At 54.4% G+C, this 25167-nt stretch overlaps 3 protein-coding genes across 5 annotated transcripts; all 3 read left to right on the forward strand.

The window, feature by feature from the left end:
• Positions 1-1491: 1491 nt before the first annotated feature.
• Positions 1492-11322, forward strand: PRPS1 (phosphoribosyl pyrophosphate synthetase 1). Its single transcript, XM_065729303.1, has 7 exons — positions 1492-1793; positions 3256-3439; positions 3782-3880; positions 5482-5606; positions 6698-6871; positions 7389-7548; positions 9428-11322. The coding sequence occupies exons 1-7, from the start codon at positions 1672-1674 to the stop codon at positions 9518-9520; spliced, it is 957 nt and encodes a 318-aa protein (XP_065585375.1). The 5' UTR covers positions 1492-1671; the 3' UTR covers positions 9521-11322.
• Positions 11323-13517: 2195 nt separating this feature from the next.
• LOC136044428 (thymosin beta-15A homolog) lies at positions 13518-14529 on the forward strand. 2 transcript variants are annotated; one of them, XM_065729753.1, is made up of 3 exons: positions 13518-13590; positions 13900-14004; positions 14459-14529. In XM_065729753.1, the coding sequence occupies exons 2-3, from the start codon at positions 13905-13907 to the stop codon at positions 14494-14496; spliced, it is 138 nt and encodes a 45-aa protein (XP_065585825.1). In that variant the 5' UTR covers positions 13518-13590; positions 13900-13904; the 3' UTR covers positions 14497-14529. The 2 variants fall into 2 exon arrangements, with proteins under 2 accessions (XP_065585825.1, XP_065585826.1); XM_065729754.1 differs by having other exon boundaries at positions 13529-13583.
• Positions 14530-19164: 4635 nt separating this feature from the next.
• RAB9B (RAB9B, member RAS oncogene family) lies at positions 19165-23962 on the forward strand. Of its 2 annotated transcripts, none has more exons than XM_065729304.1 (3): positions 19165-19201; positions 20194-20263; positions 21480-23962. In XM_065729304.1, the coding sequence occupies exon 3, from the start codon at positions 21515-21517 to the stop codon at positions 22118-22120; it is 606 nt and encodes a 201-aa protein (XP_065585376.1). In that variant the 5' UTR covers positions 19165-19201; positions 20194-20263; positions 21480-21514; the 3' UTR covers positions 22121-23962. The 2 variants fall into 2 exon arrangements, with proteins under 2 accessions (XP_065585376.1, XP_065585377.1); XM_065729305.1 differs by lacking the exon at positions 19165-19201 and adding an exon at positions 19802-20054.
• The last annotated feature ends 1205 nt before the right edge of the window (positions 23963-25167 follow it).

Raw genomic sequence — 25167 nt, forward strand, 5'->3', positions numbered from 1 at the left:
CCCTAACCCACAGTGGTAAACGTGTTGGAGGCACTGAATTTGAGCAGCAAAGGGCAGAGTTGTGCTGCTCCCAGCAAGAGTCATTCATTAACTGCACGGCCCACCAGGCAGACAGAAGGAAATGGGTCCTGGGTGAAGCGGTGGTAATTGAGCAGCAATTGTATGCAGGAATGTGCCAAGAGAAGGAAAAGGGCCGACTGGCACGACTGGCACGGCCGTGAAATTTGATAGCGTTCGTGAGCTGCTTAAAACTGCCCTGAAAATGTATTCCTGGTCCACGGAACACAGCAGCATTTGTGATTCAGCAAAGCTGCGTGCTCCTGGGCTAACAAAAAGGGAGGAGAGCTGCTCCTGCAGCTCTGCATGTGGACTCCTGGATATTTCCAAAGGAGAAAGCAGCAGCTCAGGTTCCGGGACAGCTCCTTCCGACACCAAAGCCAACTTCTCCATGGGGTAAACCAAACGGGAATTAAACACAACTCCTCACACCGGAAGTCGGTAATTCGGTTTATTCCGTTTGCCTTTGAAACTGCAGCAAGCCACGCTGAATTTGGCACTTAAAAACATTGCCGGCCACTTTCACATCCACACTGCGGTCTCTTTCATGAGTGCCCCTGGACTCGGGAATCATGATGGGATCGGGGCCGTGCAGCCCCTGCCTGCATGCAGCCAAAGGCAGACGTGGATCAACCCCTCCTCAAAGCTGAGCGAGGGGAACATCCCGGGCGAGCTCCTCGGTTCTGTTTAACCAGGCCTTAGCTGCACGCTGCTTAAAAGCTTCTCCTCAATAAAACCTCTCATTATCCCGTCCGAAGAACAATAAATCGTTAAGATGGATGGACTTTCGCCCTGATAACCACCGCCGTCCAACCCACCGAAGGAGTCCTGGCATGGGAGGCAGCCATGCGCTCATCAGCCTCGGGGGGAGCTCGGGACAGACAGGGACGTGCAATGCAGGGGGGGGAAAGGGCGATCTGAGCCCAGACCGAAGGGAACGGCTCAGAAACAAACACCGTGAACACTGCACCGGGGAACGAGAGGCCTCGAGGCGGCTTTAGGGACACAGAGCTTTATGGCTCAGCTTTCTCTGCCGCACCACGCGCCCACCTCGTGCCCCTGGGCCGGGCATCCATCATGGCGGCCGCTGGATGAGGGTGGGGGGGGCGCCAAGCGCGCGTCCAACTTTCCCCACCCCCCACCCCGCGGCCGCTCTAGCCAATCGCCGGGCAGGCGGACAGACAGCGACCAATCACCCGCCTCCTCCTGCCCTTCGCCCCGCCCCCTTGCGGAGCACGCGCGCGCACCTCGCCGCTCCCCGGCGAGGGCCGTTGTTAGGCCGCCCGGTAGGGTAGGCCAAGCCCCGCCCACCGCGCCCTTCACGCCATTGGAGCGTCGGGATGGGACCCGCCCCCGGAGGCGGCACAGCCAATGGGAGCGCGCCAAGGCGTGTCCGCTGCGGGGCGAGGAGTCTATAAAGGGCCCGCGCGGCTGGCGGGAAGGGGTAAGATGGCGGAGTAGCCGCGGGCCGGCGTGGCTTGCGCTCTCCTTGCCGCGTCCCCGGGCAGGAGGCGGGTGGATCCCAGCGCCGCAGCGGGCCGCGGTGCGAGGCGGAGCGGGGAGCAGGAGGAGGGTAAGGAGGAGGGCAGCGTCCCCGCCGCCGCAGCCGCCGCCATGCCCAACATCAAGATCTTCAGCGGGAGCTCGCACCAGGACCTGTCGCAGAAGATCGCCGACCGCCTGGGCCTGGAGCTGGGCAAGGTGGTGACCAAGAAGTTCAGCAACCAGGAGACATGGTGAGGCGGGGGCGGGGCCGCACTACAGCTCCCGGCGGGCAGCGCGGCCGCCGCGGTATGGGTTCCGATGGGGCCCCGCGCGGGGGCTGCTGGGAGTTGTAGTGCGCGGCGGGGGCCGGGGGCGGCCTCGCACCTGGGCCGGAGGCTTCGGGGCTCCGTGTGGTGGTGTAAGTGATGCCGTGAGGCACGTGGCTCTGTGCGACGGGCAGCCCTGTGCGAGCACCAGTGTGGGTTCTGAGCGTCTAGCAGATCTCGTTTACCTCCATCAGCTCGTGGCTCGAGCTGGAAATAAAGCAGAGCGGTGCGGTGGTGCTCTTAGACAGTAAATGTCTGCAGTCGGCTCTGATGTTGCACTCTAGCGTTAAGGTACAGTGGGAGGAGGCACTGTGTGCTGTTAGTTCACGTGCTCGCCCACTGGGGACGTCTCCACGAGAGCCTGGGAGCGTGCTGTGAGCATGGCAAGATGACTTGGGGTTAGATTGCTGCTGGAGGTGGAGCAGCAAGGCCAGGCATCCAACAGCAAACCTCCCAAGGGGGGAGGGTGAGGCTGTAAGTGAATTAAATTAAAGGTCTGCCCTCAGGTGCTCTGAAAACAAAGCCATTAGGGGTGTGGGGGGTAATCACCTGTCTGCGTGCTCCCAGAGTTTGCTGCAGGTTGTGTGAGCATCACCAGCACGGGAAGAAACTGGGAGAGGATTTATCCTCCCTAGAGCACGTCTGGTTTCCTTCCATGTCTGTGGCAGGCTTCTCTAAACGTAACTGTTGCAGCACTTAGTGCTTCATCTTGCTCACCGTTTCTACAGCCATCTCAAACCTGAGAAGACCTGAGACAGCAGCGTGCCTTCCAGCCCTGCTTTGGGTGCAGGTGTCCCGACACACGCGCTGGAGCTGGCGGAGTGCTGCTGGCAAACAGGACCTTTGGCTTGTGTTCAGTGCCTTCATCAGCAGGGATTAGTGTGCATTACATCCAGGAGGAAATTAACCCCAAAAGCCTTTCCAGAGTGAAAAGCTGGAGGGCTTGTCTGTTCAAGGCAGTGAAAAGCTGTTAGGGCTCTAACAGAATAATCTGCTGCAGCATGGCTTCTGTTAGAAGCTTGGCTTGGCTTTTTCCTGCTGACTGGCCCTTACACACTGCTGCTTTGTACCTCTGTGATTTAGGGGGACAGGAACTGTTTGAGGGAGGTTACGTGCTCGGCTTGCATCGAGATTAAAAGCAGAGGCCGAGCGCTTTCAGCCGTATTGAACCATTAAATGTGAGCAGTGAGCTCTGTGAAATAGCTCCTGAGCAAACAAGCAACAGTGTTTGTGCTGAACACCCATGATTACACCATGCTGTCACCCACAGCCCCTCGGGAGTGCAGCCCCTGGGTCTCTCTGCAGGCATACGTAATGGCTGTGTTTTTAATTTCTTTTAATTTAATTTCTGTTTGGATCCAACTCTTCTTTCCCCATCTGTTCCCAGTGTGGAAATAGGAGAGAGTGTACGTGGGGAGGACGTCTACATCGTGCAGAGTGGCTGTGGGGAAATCAATGACAATCTGATGGAGCTCCTTATCATGATAAATGCGTGCAAGATTGCCTCAGCCAGCAGAGTCACAGCTGTCATCCCTTGCTTCCCTTACGCTCGGCAGGACAAAAAGGACAAGGTAAGGGATTTGAGAAGGGGTTCTGCTGGGAAGAGAGGTGTGTGTGTGTGCTTGGGGAGGCCAGCAGGCCTGCCTGCTTGCCGGGTTCAGCTGAAATTGAGTATGTGGAGGAAGAGAAAACTTAATTTAACTTCAACCTGAGGGCATCGAACTGCAGATTCATCTTCACATAGATGTAGTTCTGCTTGAAAATACACCAACCAGTAATCAGCAGCTGATGAAGAGATGCAATGTTAATGAGTACTTTTAGTAACTGCTTGTGAATCATTGCCTTGAGGTGGAGGGCTAACATCTTGATGAAGGAGTTAAACTTGTCTTAAATACTGTTTTTTCCCGCACTAGAGCCGAGCCCCAATCTCTGCTAAGCTGGTTGCAAACATGCTGTCTGTGGCAGGAGCAGATCACATAATCACGATGGACCTGCATGCATCTCAGATTCAGGTAGGAGCTGAAATCAGGAAGCACTTAGCTGCTCCCATCTGAGCCTGTTTACTGCCTTGCAGGCTTTCCTGTCATCTGCTTTTTTCTTTTTTAGCTGCAGCAACAGTCAGCACTTAAGAGCTGGGCTTGAAGGGAGCTGTAGGGCTTAGAAGGGGGTGGGCAACAGGTTCCTCTGTAGATAAAATCATAGCTGCTCTCAATCAGACCAAGCATAACGAGCCCTGTATAAATGAATATTGGGTTGGTAAATGAGCTGTGCAACTTGGTCACTGTAACAGTGAGTTCTCAATTGGTCCCATGAGGAATTTCAGATCGAGAATGGTTTTCTTTAGTGTTCTTCCTGATGCAGGGAGGTCAGAGAGGAGTGAGCACTGCTGTTTGACACAGCAGGTGACAGTACTCTGCCCTGAGGCTACTGCACCCTCCAGGTGTGCTGGCACAGCTGCTTGAGTGTTCAGTTGTCCAGGACAGTTATGTGAAAGCTTGCTGCTGATGAGATGGGCAACTCTGCTCGTATACATTCCACTCTTCCTCTGAAGTTGGCTTTGATCCCCTCCCAAGCTGCTGGTGAACTGAATACAATGGGTTTTGCTGGAAATGAGCCATCTCAACTGAGCAGTTGAAATTTTGGCCGGGGCTTGCTCTGAAATAGCAGGAGCTGTTTACCAGGGGGAGGAGGGACAGCACGTTGTTGTTAGTCTTGCCCCTTTCTACCTTGAACAAGCTGTGTGACCAAGAAACCAATTTAAACCTGGAACAGTTGTAGCACATTTGTTGTGTCGGTGCAAGCGTTTTGAATCCAGAAAGGTCAGCTATCTACTGCCTGGTGACACAAGTAGGTGGGGTTGCTGTCATTTTAATGGTTGAAAATGCAGCCACTCTTGTGTCAGTATAAATTCTGGTGGTATTTGCCCAGAAATGATTCATCTCAGAAAATCTATGGGAGTGTAGCTGAGATTTCCAGAAAGCTCTCAGAGCTCAGTGTGCTCTTCCCCTTCCCTGAGCAGCAGTGTCTGCCCTGGGGATCATCACCTCTCAGTAACAGCAGAGATGAGATCCAGTTGAATAATTGGTTTTGTGCAGACTGTTGTCCAGCATGTCTGATTTTAACCTGGTTCTTGGTTACCAAGAAGGGATGTGTGGGTTTGCTGAACCCAGAAATGAAGTTAGGAAAGGTCTGCTTCCCTACGCCTTGAATGTAAGGCCTGTTGTGCCAGGCACTCCTCCCCCACTGCTCCCTGTCCAGCATTAACTTTTGGCTTTTAGTGACCTTTGAGGTTTACCTGGAGCAGTCTGCTGTGTCAGTGTATAGTTGTGCAACCAGGTACATTGCAGTGTTTTGATGTTGGTTTTCTTTGCCTCTCAAGATAGAACTAATTCTGTGTTGTAAAAGTGTCGGTTGTAAAGTGTTATTTATGCTGCTCAGCTGGTTCCAGTCTTACTGCTGTTCTGTATATCCCAAAGGCTACTGCTGTGCTGTTAAGAGAAGTAGAAAGGAAAGCAGAAAATGCTGTGGCTGTGTGCCTGATAGCACAGAAATCTTCCAACTGGTCTTGGAATGTGACCTTCAGCTGCATCTGTTCCTGTCATCTTTCTTGCAGGGCTTTTTTGACATCCCTGTTGATAACTTGTATGCTGAGCCTGCTGTACTGAAGTGGATCAAAGAGAATATTCCCGAGTGGAAGAACTGCACCATTGTTTCACCAGATGCTGGAGGAGCCAAGAGGTAAGCTGCCAGAGCAAGCGGAGGTGCTCCCTCGTGTACCTGAATTCCTGAGTGTGTATGCAACTAGCTGTGACCCTGCCCTGAAGACACCTTCCCCTCTGCCAGCTGGCTACAGCTAGGGGAGAGCAGTTGATTACTCTTCCTGGGGAACATCTATGAGATTTCTTGGGCTACGTGGAGAATTAAATTGATTGTGGAATCACAGCTGTGTTGGTAGGAGTTGGGCAATTACTACATCCCATGCACTGAAGTAGATCTTTGTAGGAAGGGAATTATTGAGGTTAAAAGGGGAGGATCGTGTAGCTCATGCTCCTATGCCAAGACAAGGTAACTCCTGGTGAATAAGGCATTTTCATCTAGACTGTTCTCTGTATTTTCTTGCTTTACTGCTCTTACTTTTAATTGCTTGCTGTGATTTCAGCCTGCTGCTGCTCGTCCTCTTCCCTGAGAGCAAAGATGATAGACGATTCCTTTCTGAAGAGCAGCAGCATATGTTACAGCACATTTCTGCTTTGATAGTCTGACAGTGTCCCATCTTTCTGCTGATGAACAGCGGTTTGTGGGCAGTTTGGAACAGTGTCAGATTAGGCAGAAACGAGGCTGATGCTTCTGTATAGTGGTTACATGTGAGCAGCAAAGGGAAGCAGGTGTATTCTTAAATCCTGGGGATTGTGACACCAAAATGATGCTGTGTGCTGACCTGAGCCATGTGCTCTGGGGTGCTTGAAGCAGTCTTACCAAGAGCCAAGCTGTGTGCCTTCCCGTAGTGCTGTTGTGGCCCAGGTGTTAGCCAGAGCATTCTGTATGTAAAGCAATCCATGAGGTGTCGAGTCAGCCAGCTATCATCTGACTCACCAGCAGTGCTTTTACATCACTATTCTTCAGTAGCAGTGTAGCATATAAAGTCTCAGTCTCTCCAGGAAAGATTTTCTGCAATCTCTTTAACGGTGTCTTCTGTGAATTGCTTGGGAGCAGTGAGCAGCTGTGGTGACAGCCTTTGACTGCATTGTTAGCATCTTTTCAGTTTTAGAGGAGGTCTGACTGAAGCTACTGTGGAGTTAAGTGTGGTTTGGAAACTGTTCTCTCTTCAGAGTGACCTCCATTGCAGATCGATTGAATGTAGACTTCGCCCTCATTCACAAGGAGCGCAAGAAAGCCAACGAGGTGGATCGCATGGTGCTGGTGGGGGATGTGAAGGACAGGGTGGCCATCCTGGTGGACGATATGGCAGACACGTGTGGCACCATCTGTCACGCTGCAGACAAGTGAGTAGGGCTGGCTGATGCTTCCCTCAGTCAAAGAAACAAGCATCGTTAGGGATGGCTGATGAATTAATTTGTTTTGCTGGTGGGTATGGCTCTCCATGGTGAGTGTGGTGATGCTTGGTTTCTCACACTTGAGTTTCATAGTAGGCAGGTTGCTGTCACTGATTCTCATGCTGTCTCAACCATCAACTTAGTGTCACACATCTGAATTTCTATTAGCAGTAAGCTTTCCAGGCTTTGATATCAGCTGTCTACACTAGGAAAGCCAGTACTTGGTAGCACCTGCCACCTTGTGTTGGCAGAAGGTGGCTTTGTGTGGTGTAGCCCAAACACCCCAGAACTGATTAGTGTTTTTGCAATGTGTAACATGCCTGTGGGGAGGAGGGGGTTGGTTATGGTACTAGTTCAGCTGTTTGCTTCCCCATGTTGCAGTGGCTTATCCCTTGCCCTGCACCCGTGGTGTTTTAATGCTGGTTAGTAATTTCTCATCCCTCTCTTCCCTCTCCCCTGCTCGTAGGCTTGTGTCAGCTGGAGCCACCAAAGTTTATGCCATCTTAACTCATGGGATCTTTTCTGGGCCGGCGATCTCTCGGATCAACAATGCCTGTTTTGAGGCAGTGGTAGTCACAAACACGATACCCCAGGAGGACAAGATGAAGCAGTGCCCTAAAATCCAGGTGAGCATATCCCCTTTTTTCTCCTTGGAGATGGTAGCACTTGTCTGTTTCCCTTTTGGTGGGGAGAGCACCAACACTGTGTAGTATTTACAGCAGTATTAGCAGACTGTGGTTTCCTGATTCCACTGCTGCCCGGTCCTTGTGTTGTAATTGCTGAGGGTTAGCAGACCTGTTACACCTATGAAATGTACCTGCTTTTCCAGGTGGTCTTACACATTTAAGTTATTTTTTCAGTGCTTGCCTTACCTGGAGCAGATTGCTGCTCATGGGGGGCTGTGATGTAAGCAAGCAGTTGTCACTCCTGCAGGAGGAGTGCATGTAGAAGGACATGTACTCGAGCAGGAAGCAATAGGTAAGAATTTCTTGAGTTGGTAATGATGTGAATGATGCTTCAGTTGTGAAGTCATCACCCACCACAGTAGGGGAGGGTGCAAGCCTTGTTTTCCCACAAAAGAAAGGTCAGAAGAAGCTGTCTGGAAGGATTTCAGCTCTCTGTGGGAAAAGCTCTGCTCTTGCTGCCTTTCCCAATGCCCTTGGCAGATCAGAGAAGCTACTGAGTTCAGAGTGCAAGGAAAAGAAGCATGATTTGAAAGGATGGGACTGCTTCAAACATTGCCTGGTATTTTCAGGCCTATAACCAACCCTTTAGGTGGATTTTTTTATCCAGGTGTCCCTATTGTGTTTTGTGGGGGGGATAAGGGTATGGGGAAGCAGTGTGTGTGTGTAATAACTAAAAGTGAGCTGGAGGGGGAGCTCAGTCACATTGTGTGTGCTGAGGGGGCTGAGAGCAAGTGGCAGGTCCACTGTACAGTGTTCAGGTACTTATGAAAGACACAGAAATCCACTTTGCCATCCTCGTGAAAACAGGCAGCTGGTCTCTTTGCACTCATTTTTAATCTGAAGTCTTCCATTTAGGAAAAGCACTGTGGTGCTTTGTTTGTGCAGCTCAGGTTAACATTCCTGGAGGCAGAAATTCACTGTAGAACGTGAGGACTTCCTCTGCTGACTGACAGCTGGGAGCTGTGGCTTTACCTGAGCATTTATTTGGGCATTAGTGGGTTCATCAGGGGAAGATAACTGCAGTAGTGCACACACAATCAAGGACATCCCAAACACTGATTCCCAGCGCAGATATATAGGGTTAAGGCATGTAAGATTGCTGCAGGGTAGCTTTACAGGCTGTCATGTGTCACTTATTTACAGTAACATCTGCTGATCAGTGTTTGGAAGTAAAGAACTGTAGGAGTTGTATAAGTCCCATGTTCTGGCTGCTGCTGCAGCTCTTCTGTACTTTTCCCTTTCTTCTGAAGAAGCAAATCATCCAGAAGAAAAATGCTGAGTATGAATTTCACCTAATTCAGGCACCACATCTACAGTGCTTCTTAGAGACTGCACTGTATTGGAGTGTTAGGTGCTGGGGTTTGAGACTTGATTTTTTTTCTGCTTTTAACTGGTTTACCCCACCAGGTGGAGCCAGCACAGTAAGCTGGGACTGAACTGGAGCACTGTAGCTTCATCTCTGATAAAGCCTTGTAGTAAAGCCTCGTGACTCAAGAGAAGTAGTGTTGATCTTGCTCCCTGAGCTTGTCTGCAACCTGCAGACCAAACAGAATAGTCCCAGGATATTTGGAATGGGGTAGAAGTGTAAGGATTCTCAGCAGAGAAAGGCAACAGACTGAGAAAGGTCAACACTGAGGTATTTCCTGCAGTGGTGTTCGTACAATATCTTCAGAGGGCATGAGAAGTAAATCCCTATCCCGTGTAGAACTGTAATTTCTCTTCATTCGGTTACAAATCTGGGGGTAATGAGTTGAATCTTGGATTTTTTTTCTTGATTTACCAACTATTCTCACAGGTCTGCTGTCTCTTTCCCCTCCAGGTGATTGACATCTCAATGATCCTTGCGGAAGCCATCAGGAGGACTCATAATGGGGAATCTGTCTCCTACCTATTCAGCCATGTCCCTTTATAACACCCGATGCCAGCTTCTGCTTGTATGGCTTTTTTGTTTTTGTTTAACCAAAAGTTGTTCAGCTTGTTGTAAAGTCCAGTAGAAGACTCTGCTTGTTCCAGTGCAGTTCTCCACAGCTCCTCCTGCTTTAAGTCAGGCTTACTGGCTCTGACCCCAGCACTGGGAGGTGGGGGTGAAAAGCTCATCTCTGTAACACTCCAGCTCCGCCAGCAGCCCTGTGCATGGGGGCTCATCAGTTGTATTGACTCAATACTGCAGATCTGTGGAGAGCAGGACTGACACATGGTGCATTGCCACAATTATTTTTGGAGGGAGGGGGTGGGAGAGGGTTTGTCTGTGGGCAGGGTTAGATGATCTGGCGTGCACGCCCTGAATTGTTTGGGACGTAGATCTCCCTAGGACATGTTGGTCTGGATCTACAACAAGAGCCCAAGAGACTGCTGTCTTAACTGCCAGAAGCTCTGGAAGAGGGATGGGGAAGGCTTGTACCTTGGCCAAGCTTTGACCGTAGCAGAAGCCCTGGGGACACCTAGAAAATGTTTCACACCTGGGAGGTGATTGAGCTGCACCTTCCTCTTGTGAAAGGAGGCTGGTGCAGCTTGCAGACTTAAATTCCCCCTAAGCTCTGAAGAAATGTGCTTTAATGTACTGCACAACTGCTGAGAGCAGCGAGTTCTGCAGTGTACTGCCTTGCTGTTGTGTTAACTTAGTGGTGTAGGTGTGCCTTGGGCAACTGTTCTTCCCCCTCTTATGCAGAGGACACCTGCTGGTTGTGGGCTTTAGGTTTTAGAGTAGATTAAAATCAGTTCCTCCATTTCACAAGCTCCCATTAGCCTTGCTAGTGACAGGAGGACTGCTGTCACATACTGTAGCTGCACACAGACATGCTGTGCACGTGTACCTTGATCCTTTTTTACCAGTACCCTGGTAACTGAGCCCCTCTACCCCACAGAAGCTTGGCTTCTGCCAGTGGGTTGAAGAGGTTCATGTTACATAGTACTGGGAAAACTGCAGAGACAAAACCAATCTGACAGGCAGCGAGGTGCCCAAAAGAAAAATACAAAAATACCAAGAGCTGGCTGAGGCTCTTGGGTGTGAAATAAGTATCATCCAAAACTTGAACACATAGTAACTGTACCAGACAATCTTAAACTGTTAAGTCTCTCCTGGACTCTGACGGTGTTACAGGCCAAGCTGTTTTATGCTCTGGTTTTTATAAGCACTCCGCCTTGATTTGGTAGTGAGATAGGGAAGGGAAAAGAAGGAACTTGGAATGGCTTGCTGGGGTGACTGGCATGGCATTGGGAGGCTGGGGCATAAGTTGAACTAACTGAAAAAAAAAAGAGGTGGTTGAGATCTGGGGAAGTACTTCTGTAGTCGTGCCTTTAATGAAAACTTCTCCCCTCTCCCTTCCTAGAATTCCTGTCCTGTGGCAATGTTAACACTTCTATTACAGTGTAGGTTTTTTTTTTGTATAAGAATTGGTGTTTGTCTGGAAAGTGTGTCCCTTGCTTCTTTGCTTTGCATCCTGCACCGAGCTGTGCCCACAGCCTGATTCCTCCCTCCCGCTTTGGAGCCTCTGCTGCTGTGCTGCCAACGCCTCAAGAGCTGGGACATCAGAGCAGCAGTGTGAGGATCTTCAGCAGCATCTGTGTTTAAATATGTGACCTGATGAAGGAATTAAACTTTTATTTAAAAAAAAAAAAACAAACAACCAAACACAGCCTCTGCCTATAATAAGTGCATTTAAAAACCCGACGAGAACGGTGTGCCTTCTGAGTTTGGTGAGTTATGAGGTTATGTGGTTTGGAAGGGACCCTGGCAGGTCACCTGGCTTAGCTGCAGGGCTGAGTGCAAGGTTCTGCTTTGCTGTGCTCATGCTGCATGGGAGAGCATGCTTTAGGGCAACTGCTGGGAGTGGTGGCTTTTGTCTGTGTCTGATTTGGTGGACTTGGGCTGTGGTAGTGCGGTTTCTGCTGTTTGGTTTCACATCTGAGCAGATCTGTTCACATCAGTGTTCAGCTGCAGTAAAACCTGAGCAGTTAAGCAAGCATGAGTTGAGGAGCTACGAAGAATGGTGTGCAGAGATAATGGTTTGAGACAGCAGGATTGTTCTGAGAAGCACTTGTTTACCTCAGCCTTTCTTACTGCATATTGTAGACCCAGAAAGGGTAAGTTAAATTGAAAGGAAGGAGCTGGCAGCTCAAGGGGAAGGTCTTTGACCTCAGAGTAGTCTTCCTGCCCCAGATTGGATCACTGTGTCAGGAGCCATGGCCTCACGTAGGCTTTGCTGAGGACCACTGTGGTCTTTCCTCTGTTAAGGTAATTCAGTACTGATAGTGAATACCTGGCTCCTGGGTGTTTTTTTCCCCCCCAAGTGGGCAGTGTGGTGGTGTGGCTCTTGTGAGAGTGATGTAACAGGCTCAGTCTTTCTGGGAACACGAGCTTTGCAGCTGAAAGCTCTCGGAAGTGTTCTTTCAAAGGGTTCCTAGTGCTGTTCTGCATGTCCTGCTTCCTTAGTGACTCAAAGTTGGAGGAGGAGAGACCGTGTGGATTTCCAGCTCTGTGAGGCAGCGTGTGGCTGCTCAAGGGATGGGTGATGCATAGGATATGAGGGCAGGTAAAGCATCTCTGCACTGGAAACCTTCAGAAGAGAAGGACTAGATACTTAAGTTGAAAAATGACTTCGTTTCCAATTGGAGAGGCAGGCTGACTGGAGGCGACCATTGTGATACCCAGGTACCAGGTCCCCCTTCCTCCGTGCACGTGGGAGGAGAAGAGCATTCTTCCTTTCTGTCTCAGTCACAAATGCAGCTCAGGCAGCTGTGTAGGGGCACTCAATTTGCTGTAGGGCTGGCTTGGGGGGGAAGCAGCCCCTGCCTGGAGTGGGGCTGTGTTGTCCTGCAGGTTGGGATGTGCAGCAGGGTCAGCTCCAGCAGCATCAGCCATCCCGCAAAGTGCTGGCACTGGCAGCAACAGCAGCACAAAGGAACGTATCAATCATAAACGCGTCTTAGCCCAGCTCAGCTGCCTGGAGCTGATGTCCGGAGAGCTGGGCCGGCCACTTGTGCCTTGCAGGCAGCAGGGCTGTGCTGCTCGGAGCAAGACGAGGCACGTCCCAAATAGTTGTGTGCAGCATCTCCTCCCTGCTGCTCTCAGAGCCGTATCTGGAGGAACGAGCAGCTCGCCCTTCGGGCAGTGGGGAAGTACTTCACACAAAGCCCTTCTCCTCGAAACCGCTGCTTAGTGCGAGGAGAAGTGAGATCGGTGCGAGGAACGAGGAGCTGCTGCCCGGGTGTAACGCGGTCCCGCGTGATGCGGGAGGTTTCAAACTCGTCTAAAATGGCTGGCAGCCGTTCTGTTTCGGGTCAGGGCTGCTTTTGCTTTCCTCCTCTCCGCTGACGGTTCCGTCGTCGGGAATTACTGAAAACGGGGAAGGGGAAGGGGGGGGAAGGGGGCTGCGAGGAAGGGTTCAGTGCGATGGCCGTGGGGAAAAGCTCGGGCCGGGAGCGGTGGGTCCCCCTTTTGGACAAAGAGCACGAAGGGGGCGGGGGGGGGGCCTGAGTGCTGCTCAGAGCGCAGCCCCCCCCTACCCAACACCCCCCCCCCCCCCCCCCCCCCGGCCCTGTGCTCGTGGCCGCGGGCACCGCGAGCGAAGGGGGCTTCGCCGTGCCGCCCCCCGCCCCGTTCCTGCTGAGCAGCCGCTGCCGCATCGCAGTGCTCCGGAGCCCCCGTGGGTCCCTCCTTCCCACGGAGCCGCGTGTGTACACGCGGGTGTGCGGCACGGCGATCTGTGCGCACACACACACTCACGCCCGCGCCCCCCCCCAACCTAACGCCGCGGGGCATGACGGGAGTTGTAGTTCTCCCACCCCCAACGCGGCGGCGGCGGCAAGCGGCGCGCGGACTGCGCTTCCCGGCGTGCACCGCGAGCGGCAGAGCAGCCAATGGGAGCGCGGGATGGGCGGCGGCCGGGGTATATAAAGCGCCGCCCCACGCGGCGCGCTTCAGTCTCACCTGGGGAGCGCGGAGCGGAGCAGCGCAGCATCGGAGCAGCGGAGCGGTGCGGGGTGCGGTGCCTGAGCGGACCCTGCGGGCGGGGGCTGCGCTCAGGGGGTGCTCCCCCTGGGGTGGGGGGTGCGGTCGTGTGGGGGTCTCCCGATGGGTGCGGGGAGGCGGCGGGGCCCCGCCCTGCGCTATTGTCCGCGGTGGGAAGCGGGTGTGCGGCGGCGGGCGGTGCCCCGGGGTGGGCGGCCCTTTGTCTGCACGGTGCCCCTTTCCCCCCCCCACCCAGCACCACCACCACCACCACCACCACCACCACCACCACCGCACGGTGCTCCGCTGATACGAGGTGGGGGGCGGGGGGGGTCTCCTAGGCAAAATGTGCGACAAACCGGACCTGTCGGAGGTGGAGAAATTCGATAAGAAGAAACTGAAAAAGACCAACACGGAGGAGAAGAATACGCTGCCCTCCAAGGAGAGTGAGTGCGGAGGGGATGGAGCCGGGGCTGCGGGGACCGCACGGTCCCGGTCACGGCCGAAGGAGCGGTTGTCCCGAGCGCTGATCTCACTGCTGAGGAATCCGTGGGGAGAGGCGGTTGGGGCAGCTGAGAAAAGCAGAGCAAAACGCACCCGGGGGGGATGGGGGGTGGGCTGGGGGCACTCCCTGTATCGTACAACCGTCGGGACAAAGCTCTGCTGCCATCCCGCTGCAGTGGGTCACGTCCCCGCACGTGGGGCTGCCGCCGTCGGGTTGGGCTGTCCCGGTGGGATGCTGCGGGAGGATGCTGACCCCTCGGTGTTGGGTTGTGCCGTCGGGCTCAGGCAATAAAAACCCAGTGCCGGGCTCTGAACGATCGCTCCGCGGCCGTCTCCGGTGGGTGTTCCTACAGAGCAGCGCTGGGGATTTAATGCACCCTCTCTTTTCTCTTCCAGCCATCGAGCAGGAGAAGGAATGCGTGAAGTCTTCTTAGAGCGGTGGTCTGGCAGGAAGAGCTGCCACCACCTGATCGGTTTTTCTTTTTTGTTCGTTCTTTGGTTTTGGTTGTTTGTTGGTTTTCCTTTGAATTAAGTCATCTGGTTGTTTTTTCTTTTTAAAACAAAAACTTCCATCATGTGCACGTCTCGAAAACAGCCGCATCTCCTGACCCACTGCCCCACCTCGCTGGCAGCTTTGGCGAGTGGGGGGCACCGAGTGTGGGCCCCCCCAGGTCCATCAGCCCAACCCAGCCCTGTCGGTGCTGCCCTGCTGACCGTGCTGACCTTGCTCTGGTGCGTGGGGAGGTGAGCAAGGGCTGTGGAGGCTCCTGGGGACAGAGCTCTGCACTGGGGGAGCGGGATCCTTTCTGGCTGGCCTGCGGCCCCGGTCTGTCTGGCATCCTTTTCACTGATGGTGTTCTGTAGCCTCACTCACGATTTGTCTTCCTTGGGGGAAAAATGAGAAGTTTATTATAAAATAAAACAAAAGTATAATGACCTCCCTCTGGCTTGTGGCTCATTCCGTGGGGGAAGGTTCAGGTGCAGCCCTGGGGGTGGGAAGGGCAGGGCTGGAGGTTGGCGTGGCTCAGATGGATCCCTGCAGGGGCAGCCCAGCTCGGGGTGGGGACTGAGCCTCCTACTCCGTGCAGTTTGTGTCCCCTGCCCAAAGCACTGCTGCAGGGCTGGGCTGGAGGTCCCACGGGTGCTGTGTCCATCTTGCTGCCCTTCCCTCACCTGCCTCAGCCGCTGCCCTTGGCTGAAGGAGATTTTTGCAGCCCCCAGCGATGGGCTTGGTACCCTCTCAGCTGTTCCTGCACAGTGAAGCTCTGCTGAGGTTTTGTGAGATTTCCTCGCTTCCCCCACGGTCACCCGTGCCTGCAGCAGTGGGGGCAGACTGACCTACAGCTTTGGCTGCAGAACTGCAGGGGCCGTCCATGCTGAAGTGATGGGCAGGGAAGTAAAAGCTGTCATCTTCAGCTCTTGGAGGGGGCAAAGAAACTCCAAATGTTCCCATTGCTGGAGGAGGGTTGCCCAGTAAGGGGAGGACCATTACAGAAAAGCTTCTACCAGCACCTTTCCTCTTTGCCTTGGACCTTCTCTTTTTTACCACAGTGCACCTGGGTGTGCAGGCAAGCTGTTGTCCCCGAACTGTGGTGGCTTTGGCAACACGGGTGCAGGGGATGCTGCACCGTGGGGTGAGCATCTCAGAGGGGCTGAGTGCTGCTAATAACCCTCGTGTCCTGGGAGTCTCCATGCCTCCCCAGTGGGGACCCGTCCAGCCACTCTGGGGCGGTTTCCTCCCGTGGCTTTATCGGCTGTGAAGGAGGGAGGAGGTGGGTGAGTCACTGCTGGGAGGAATTTGGGCTCTGCAGGACAAATACCTGGTGAGCAGCAGCATGGGGCCAATTCGGCTCAGGGCTTGTGGCTGGGATGGTGCCTGCCCCCCTCCCCCGGGACTGACTCAGCCAGGAGGGGATTTGGCCCCTGGGTTTGCAAGGAGATAATCTCGAGCACTGCGAGTGTGATAATGCGAAGCCATACTCTCAGCTTCACAGCCATGCAAATCTGCAGCTCCTCCGTGAGTGGAGCAGAGCTGTCACCCAGCTGGGGGGGGGGGGGGGGGGCACGGGGTTGTGTCACCTTGCTGTGCATCTGCAGGGAGGGAGAGAGAGCAAGCATGAGCTGCAAAGGAAATCCTGCTCGGTTGGTGTTTGGAAGCAGCCATGCATGTGCGCACGGTGTGTGCATAGTGCAGCTGTGAGCTCGGTAGGGAGGAAAGCAGAGGGGATGCAGTGGTAGCAGGGAGGTGAAAGCAGTGGGTGAGCCAGCAGTTGCCAGCAGCGCTCAGCACGCACCAACACCTCCCCAAGAAGCTGAGAAGTTATTACTGCTCTCAAAATAACGCCCAGGAGGTCAGATTTATGAACAGCAGCTTGCTCATCCCCACTGAATAAGGGCTTAGCCTGTAACAATATGAAGCTGGTGCGCTCCCTGCGCTCTCGGCCAGAGCCCTCCAGAGGCTCTGGTGGTCCACATTCGGTGTGGGGAGCACAGTGCTGAGCCACCTGCGCCCCAGTGTGGCACCCCACATTGCTCTGAGCATGGGGAGGGGATGGGAGCTGCCCTGCTGCGTGCCTTTGCTCTGCACCACACGTGCCACCGGTGCCTGGGGGTGACAAACCCTCAGTGGCCATCAGCCAGCTCCAGAGAGTGGCCAAAATAAACTGCTCCTGGGGGCCCCCACCACATTGTGAGCATTCCCCTGGCATGCCACGAGCTGAGGAGTGGGGAAGGCAGCTCTGGTGACAGTGGCAGTTGTGCCTGAGCAGGGGCAGCTGATGGTGAGGAGCGATGCTGTATTTTGGGAAGCAGCTGCCTCACACAGGAGACATTGTTAATCGTCTTTCTCCCCCTTCCTCGGTGCTTTATTACAAAGGATTATGGCGTGAAAAGTGGTTTTGTTCCCGTGCTCCCCCTGCCCAGCCCCTGTCTGTGATTGATCCTGTTTTGGGCAGTAGCTGCAGCACCCGGTGGACATGGGAGTGAGGTGGAGGTTCTACCTGAAGGGGTAGGGCCAGGCAGCAATTGCAGGTGTCAGGATCTCCTCAAGTCACCTCTACCACTGGGCAAGGGGACAGGCAGTAGCTGAGCAGACACAGAGCTCTGCAGCAACAGTGGGGTTGGAAGTGGGAAAAGAACAAGGAATGAGGGCAGGGCGGACATGCCCCCAAAGCCCTGCTTCGGGGCGTTTCCATCCCACAGCCAGCACACTGCTGCCATCTCCATCTCCGTCCCATGCCCACACTGTGGGCACTCATCCCCAGTGCAGGGCTGTGTCCGGGTGTGGAGCAGTGAGCCTATGCCTGCCAGCCACCCCCACAACTTTCCAGGAACCAGCTCGGGATTGATGGGCAGCAGATAAGCGTGCTGCAGCAGCTTCCTCGTGCTGCATCTCCCAAACAACAGCCATGCACGTGCACTTACCTCCGGGTAAAACTCAGGCCGGTGCCTCCTCCCGTAATGCATTTCCAGCTGCTCTGCTCGGTGCTGCCTGTGGGTTTGTTCCCCCTATCACTGCGGGGCTGCGAGGAAGGGCACAGCAGGGAGCTGGTGGATGAGTGGTGCAGGGAGAAGGTGAGGATCGGAGCGAGCAGTGGAGCACGAGGGGCTGGCAGAGGGCTCAGGGGCAGGAGTACAGAGAGCAGCTGGGTGCTGGCAGTGCCCGTGTGTCCACAGCCTGGCTGGCAGCGAGCCCAGTGCCTGGGGCATTGCCGGAGTGCTGGGCTTGGGAATTACACAGGGATGTCTCAGGGTGAGGGATGTACGCAGGGTGAGGAGGCCACACAGTGCAGGACCTGGTGCCCCAGGGGCACGGCCCCAGCACCCAGCCCACGGGCAGCACGTGCTCCCACCCCGCAGGGTCTGAGCAGTGCAGGGATGAGCCCATGCTCGCAGTGTTGTGTCTCAGGGAGGCAGCTCAGCCGTCCGGACGTGATTCTTCTTGCTGCTTCTCCCACACCACTCCCAGCGGCACCGTCCGAAGTGGGAGGATGTGCTGTGATGAGTTGGGCAGTGCTCAGCTGCCAGCTGCTCCCAGCAGGCAGACCCCCCCCACCCGGCCCCCTCCCCACCAGCACCTGCAGCTCCTCGTGTTACTGGGATGTCCGGAGCAGTTGCTGTGCCCGGGAGCTGCTGGGTTTTTGGGGGGAACAGCTGCGGGGCTGGTTGCTGGGTCCATCCTAAAGCAGGAGGGAACTGGAGGCCCAGCTGCAGTGCAGGGCATGCAATGAGTTCATCGGGGCTCAAACAGCCTTGATGTGCTGCCCCCACTGACCCCACACGTGGCTCCCGGAGATGTCCCCATCTCCACAGGTGGAGGCACAAATGAATAGCTCTGACATAGGAATCCAATTGCTGTTTTTCCCCAAGGTGTCAATCAAGTCAGCAGCCGAGCTGTGCCCACACACCTGCACTTCCATCTTTGTCAGGGAAACTCTTTTTTTCCTTTTCCTTTTCCTTTTCCTTTTCCTTTTCCTTTTCCTTTTCCTTTTCCTTTTCCTCTTCCTTTTCCCCTCTTCCTTTTCCTTTTCATTTTTTTTCTTTTTCCCTTTTTTCCTTTTCTTTTTTTCCTTCCCCTTTCCCTTTTCCTTTTGATTTCCAGAAGGGATTTGAAGGGAAGGAAAATTCGCACGAGGGGTGGGGACAAAAGGGCCCCCGGCACTGCGGGCTGCATGGCAGCAGCTCCCTGTGGCACCGCAGCACGCAGCCGCTGCTGTCCACACCCCAAATCTGCGCATTTCGATGCAAAACGCGCTCACGCAGTTGACGATAACCGACCGCAGCCCCACAGGAAGGGCACTCCCCGCAGCCCCGCTCCTCGCGCAGACCTCTGGGTTAATTCCTCTCCCGACACTATAATCCCTACGAGCTGATGTTAAATCCCCTCCCTGCCCATCTCTCCCGGGGAGGACAGGGCAGGGAGTGCCCTCAGAGTGGGGAAACTGAGGCACAGGGACGCCTTGGGGTGGGGGGCATGGTGGGCGTGGCCGCACGTCGCGGTGGGCGTGTCCTCAACGCGGACGCGGGCGGGGTTAACAACGACCACGCCCCCTCGCAGCGCGCTGCCGGCGGCGGAAGGCGGGCGCATGCGTTGCGCATGCGCGGGACGGGCCGGCACCTGCCCCCGGCGGGTCGGGTCGGGTAGGTGGGCGACGGTGGCGGTGGGGGGGGGGGGGGCTGGGCGGGGCGGGCGGCGGTACCCCGAGCATCCTTCCCTGCTTCACTCACCGCTTCTCAGCCCCGAGCATCCCCCCTGCGGCCCCGGACATCCCGCGTCCCCCCACCCTGCGGCCCCCTCTCTCCTTCGGGCCGCATCCCCCCAGCCCTGGGCACCGAGGGCACGATGGGGCGGTCCCGCAGCTCTCCGTGCGGTGTGAGACCCTCGGCCGCCTCCCATCCCAACCCGTCCCATCCCATCGCATCCCATTCTGTCTTGTCCTATCCCATCCCTCCCCTGGGCCAGAGCGTGACCCCTCGCCCCGGCAGCCCCCCAGGAGGCACACGCTCTGAAACCCCCAGCTCTGCGTTTCGGATAGGTTTGGAGCCACGAGTGCACTCACCAGCATCGCTCAGGGTTATCTGGCACCGAGGTGATGGGGTACACCGTCCTAACCCCCCAGCAAGGGTTTGGACAGGGAAGGATGAGGGCTGTGATGACCCCATAGCACGGGGGTGCCCTGAAAGGCCTCAGCCCTGAGGAGCTGTGCTGTGGTTTGTTTGGCTCTTGGGATGTTTGTTGGCATTTTGCTTTGGTACTGCTGGGATGCACAGATGCTGCTCGGGTGTCTTGCTCGGTTTGTTCAGCTGTGTGTGCCTGGGGGTATTTTTGTGCAGGGGAAGTGAAACTGGGGAGCCTTTAGTTAACGTCTGTGCCGTGCACAGAAAGAGCTTCAAGAAAAGCAGAAGTGTCTGATTTTGGCTCTGTGGCAAGCATCGGTTGAAAGAGCACCGAAAAGAGAGGAAACAAAGTTGAGCAGAGACTTAAAAGAGATTGGTGGGGAGAGCTTTTTGACTTGGAAGGGATAGAAGTGCTGGGCTGAGCAGTGTCAGACCCCCGTTACAGCTTCAAAGGCAGCGTGCTACAGCAACCTCACTGCCTGATGTTTGCTTACTGCCTGATGTTTGTTTTGTAGTGACTGTTATGCTGGAGGAAGGCGTTCCCTGGGCGGTTCTGGAGACTGAAGTGCTGTATTTCTAGAGCAGGTACAGTACAGACAGCAGCAAAACGAATCTCTCATTCCGCATCAGGGCTTTGCTTTCACTTGTGAAATACCCCTGGGATGGCAGGGTTGTTCAGCACTCGGTCTTTTCTCTTGTGGCTGCTGACTAAGGAACCCGTGATATTGGGGTTGTTGCAATGTGAACTTGCACCTGTGCCTTAGCAAACTGAACTGCAAAAAAGCAGCTCCGAAAAAGAGCAGCAACAGAGGAGCCAGGTCTCTGCACAGGAAAACCCCCTCTGAGCTGTGGGGTGTGAGCATGGAAAACAAGCACGGCTCTGCTTGTAAGGTGAGTCAGCGTGCTTGGGGTGATTAAGGGCTGCTTTGCTGGATGACTTAGATTGATGTGAGGCCTGTGTGCTTCCCACATCCTCCCAGTCCAACGGGAGAAATGATTTAGGCAGCGATTGCACAGTAAGAAGGAAGGCCTGGCAGCGGTGATTCCTGCTGCTGGTTGGCTGTTGCTGTGCTAGGCTGAGGACACAGGCAATAAGAGATGTTTACCTGGTGTGGGTCTATCTGGCAAAACGAGATAAGCTTTCTGGTACACTAAGTTTTCTATGAAGGTGATGTAATCAGTACATAACAATCTCAGTGGCTGTTCTCACCTTGTGCTTAATGCAGAGACCTGCTGCCTTCTGTTTCAGACCTGATGGAAGAGCTGTATGCCAGACAGCTTGCCTGATTGCCAGCTCTACCACAGAGCTCTAACAACAGAGAGGACCTTCTTTTTCACGAGCTCGTTCAGAAATGAGGATAGCAGTACTGCATTCTGTTTATTCCTGTGCTCCCCATCAATATCCTGAGGCTGCAGTTTTGCTCTGTGCTTTAATTGAAATAAGGCAGAGATGGAATAATAGTTGAAAAATGTTATTATGCTACTCGAAATCTGAAGTGGACTTCCAGTTGTTTCCTAAACATCTCGGGAATGTCAGATTAATGGTGAGGGCAGCAAACATTGTGTTCTCTGTTGCAGAGTGCTCCATCTTAGCACTGCACTGCTTAATTTCTGGAGGGGTAGAGGCATCCGGGGGAGATCCCAGGGGTGCAGATTTACTTCCTTCAGCTCTACTAAGTGCATGCAGAGACAAAGCCAGTTTCTCAGCACAAGAGCCATGGGCTGTAGGTTATCAGCTGTGCAACTTTCTGCAGAATTCATAATTCAAACAGCGACGTTGCACTGTTTCTGAACTCTGTAGGTTGCCTTGGTCCTGTGGCCGTCCGTCCTGCTGCAATGAGTGGGAAGTCCTTGCTCTTAAAGGTCATTCTGCTCGGAGATGGTGGAGTTGGGAAAAGTTCCCTCATGAACCGGTACGTCACCAACAAGTTTGACTCGCAGGCTTTCCACACGATTGGTGTGGAGTTCTTAAACCGGGACCTGGAGGTAGACGGACGTTTTGTGACCCTCCAGATCTGGGACACTGCGGGACAGGAGAGATTCAAGAGCCTCAGGACCCCCTTCTACAGGGGAGCTGACTGCTGCCTGCTGACCTTCAGCGTGGATGACCGGCAGAGCTTTGAGAACCTCAGCAACTGGCAGAAGGAGTTTGTCTATTACGCTGATGTGAAGGACCCCGAACGCTTCCCTTTCGTAGTTCTGGGCAACAAGATTGACAAACTCGAAAGACAAGTGAGCACAGAGGAGGCCCAGGCCTGGTGCATGGAGAACGGCAACTATCCGTACCTGGAGACCAGTGCCAAGGATGACACCAACGTGGCCGTGGCCTTTGAGGAAGCTGTGCGACAGGTGCTGGCAGTGGAGGAGCAGCTGGAGCACTGCATGCTGGGCCACACCATCGACCTGCACTCCAGCTCCAAATCGGGCTCCTCCTGTTGTTAAGGGCAGCTGCTGCTTTGGGAATGACGACTGGGTCGCAGGGAGAGCGGGGGCACTCTGAGGAGGGTGGCCACGAGGACAATGGGTGGTTTCCCCATTGGGCTTTACCATCCTAATTCTGGCTGGAGTTTTCAGATGTGGAAGATGTTTCTACAGGAGGGAGCTGTCAGAGAGCACACGAATGCTGTCCTGCTCCCATCCCTGCCTGTTTCGGCGGCTTTAAAGGACTGGGTTAAACTAAACACAGCGAATTCTGATCTGTAGCAAGAACTGCTTGCAGAACAAAGCTGGGGGCACTCCAGATGCTCTTTGAGTTCAGGACTAGAATACTTCGAAAACTACCAGACCCACTAAACTCCTGGCCTTACTGCCAAAGTGAACTCTGCTCAGCAGTGTAAATTAAACCTGTTGGGAAGACTCTAGCCCATGCAACTGTGAGAGTGCCAGATCCTGGAGTGGCTGAGATGTGTGTATCTGCTGCATGGGATCAATGCATTCTGCACTGAGAAATGCTAGAGCTCTGATATCAAGTAACACCGTGAAGGAGAGAAGAAACTGAATGCTGCAGCATCATTTCTTCGTGGCTGTCTGTTTCCAGTCTGTTTTTTCCCCACCTCTAACTTTGCCTCGTTTGGGTGTTGTTTTGTGGAGAGACCAGTTGCTGCTTCTTGCCTCATCTCTTCTGGAGGCTCAACAGCAGATTTTCCTTCTCATACCTTGAGTAGTCCTGCGTGGAAAGTCCCAGCGTGGCCGCTCAGCACGTCGCAACGAAGGATTTGAGTTAGCTGGGAGTTGAGCCGGCCTGGAGCGTGAGCCTTCAGCTGGTCCCTGCCAGAAGCGTGTCTGGATGGTGTGCCCTAGCAGACTGGATGTTGGGTGGGATGTCCCCTGGGTGTGCAGGGCTGAGGGGGCTGCGTGGTCCTCTGTAGGATGAGCTCGTTGGCTGGTGGGTCAGTGTCCTCAGCCACTGTAACACTGATGTTCCTGTTTGAGTGAAACCACTCACCATTATTACCTGTCGTGTCAGGGATGGTGCTGCTCAGCACAGTTGCCCTGGCCCTTACTCCTTAACAGGGAATGCAGTATGTTTTATCTGGCATACTGCTGGTAGAGAATGTCTGCTCGGTTAGTTGACCCTTGTCAGCGAGCAGCTCTGCTCCTTGCACTGGAGAGAGATCTGGGCTGACTCCTCCTCTGCTCAAGGGGCTGAAAGCTGTTACTGGGGGGGGCAGGGAGCCCTCCAGGAAAGAATGCCAAGCTTTGCTGATCCCAGCTCCTGCTCCCTGCTAGGTGTTAGTCCTGAGCTATTTGTGTGTAGCAAAGAGGTCAGTGCTTGCTGGCTTGCCATTGTAACCTCACGTTCTGCTACTTCCCGTGCCAGTGTTTGTCCAAAACGATGGCTTTTCTCGTGAGCACGTAGGAGCCTGTCATGGGGAGAGCTTCCCGTGCACTGCTAGCTGCTGAGTGCAGTGCCCACTGTGATGAGCTACTGGATAGCGAATCGTGTCGCTCCAATAGAGCAGCCTCATACACTCAGTGCTTTAGAGCAGGGCAGTCTCTGCGCTCACACTGGCTGATGGCAGCTAAACCCCATCCCCTAGCAGTCTCTGAGTTTGCAGGATGTCTGCTCTGGGAACTCAGGGTCATCCTGCTCTTCTCTCCAGGGCAGCCACGCTGGGAGGGGCTGAGGCTTTAATACAAAGTCCTGTGGGGGGATCTGAGTTGGAAATGGGGCTGATTACTCACGAAAATAGATAGGAAATGCTTGCAGCTCTTAGAAAATCAGGTCCCTTGTGGTAGAAGAGAAAGCTCTGCCTCTATGGGTACACTATACTTATAGGAATTAGTACCTCCACAGGCCTCTGGCTTTTCCTTCAGCTTAATGTTTCCTTCAAGATCCCAAACTGTGATTCTGCTCCATGCAGACAGTGTCCACCTGAGCTGCATCACCTGGCCCAGGCTCCCTCTCGCTGCCAGCCCTGCGTGGGGCAGCAGGGGGAGCTCACTGCAGGTGGGACTGGTGATCTCTGTGAGTACTGGCCCCTCCAGTGGGAGAAGGCCGGGCTGGATGGGGCTGTGGTGCAGGGGGAAGGCTGTTTGCCATCCCTCGGGGGCACCTTGATGCTGATGGCTGAAGCTCAAGAGCCTGATGGTTCCCGGGCTGCTCACAGCGTATCCCCCGAGGGTGTTGCACATCTCTTTCACTTCTAACAGATGCTGGCTTGACTTTTTGTTTATTTTTTTTAATGACCCTACTTGATCAGGCTCACGTGCTTTGAAAAAACCCATTTACAGGTACAGTGTAATATATTGTTTAATTTATTCTGCAAGGTACGCACAGTCTGTGAAGGAGCCAGGCTCTTGAGCCCTGTGTTGCAAAGCTGTGCCGGCAGCCGTCCTTCCCCCACACCCACTCGTGCTGCTGCAGTTGTTGCTGTCGCTCCAGAACTGGAATTGTAACACTGAGATTTCACCTTTATTTAAGCAAATAAAACATGGATGTATTGGAGTGAAGCCGGGCAGCGCTGCCTTCGTGGTCGGAGGGCTCCGTGGGGGATGGCAATGGAAATGTTGGGATGGAAACGGAAATGTTTTCGTGCTGCTTCCTCCCGTCACTCCTCGGGGTGTGATGGTTGCGAGCGGCAGCAGAGGGCTTCGTAGCTCTTTGTGAGGTTGATGGGAGCGTGCTCTCTCCCGAGGGGCTGCGTGTTCCTGCCGCTGTCTGAGGATGGGTTTTTTTTAGGAGGGTCTAAAAAGGCAGGGCTGGTGGGGCTGCTCTTTCCCAATGGCTTCCACTTGGGGGGGGGGTCCTTGGGGGGCACGAGGTGGTGTCTGACACAGCTCTGCCACACAGGCTCTGCGTGCAGCCAAGCACACCATCTGCTTGTTCCACGTGCTGTTACCTCCCAGGTCCCTATAGCAGAGCAAAACCAGACGGAAAGCAGCTGGGTGCCCGGCGGGGGGCTGCAGGTGAGACCTTCTGGCAGGGCAGGAGTGCGTCCAGCGCTGAGCCGGGAAACGCTGCGGGGTGTGCGGCCACCAGGAGGAGC

Source organism: Cyrtonyx montezumae, unplaced genomic scaffold, assembly GCF_038088225.1.
Source record: "Cyrtonyx montezumae isolate F1298 unplaced genomic scaffold, pur_monq_1.0 scaffold_11, whole genome shotgun sequence".
NCBI classification, from domain to species: domain Eukaryota; kingdom Metazoa; phylum Chordata; class Aves; order Galliformes; family Odontophoridae; genus Cyrtonyx; species Cyrtonyx montezumae.

Coding starts and splice junctions, on each gene's coding strand:
- RAB9B (XM_065729304.1), top strand. CDS start 21,515: ATGAGTGGGAAGTCCTTGCTCTTAAAGGTCATTCTGCTCGGAGATGGT.
- LOC136044428 (XM_065729753.1), top strand. CDS start 13,905: ATGTGCGACAAACCGGACCTGTCGGAGGTGGAGAAATTCGATAAGAAG. Junction 14,005..14,458: donor TACGCTGCCCTCCAAGGAGA/GTGAGTGCGGAG, acceptor TTTCTCTTCCAG/CCATCGAGCAGGAGAAGGAA.
- PRPS1 (XM_065729303.1), top strand. CDS start 1,672: ATGCCCAACATCAAGATCTTCAGCGGGAGCTCGCACCAGGACCTGTCG. Junction 3,881..5,481: donor TGCATGCATCTCAGATTCAG/GTAGGAGCTGAA, acceptor TCTTTCTTGCAG/GGCTTTTTTGACATCCCTGT. Junction 5,607..6,697: donor GATGCTGGAGGAGCCAAGAG/GTAAGCTGCCAG, acceptor TTCTCTCTTCAG/AGTGACCTCCATTGCAGATC.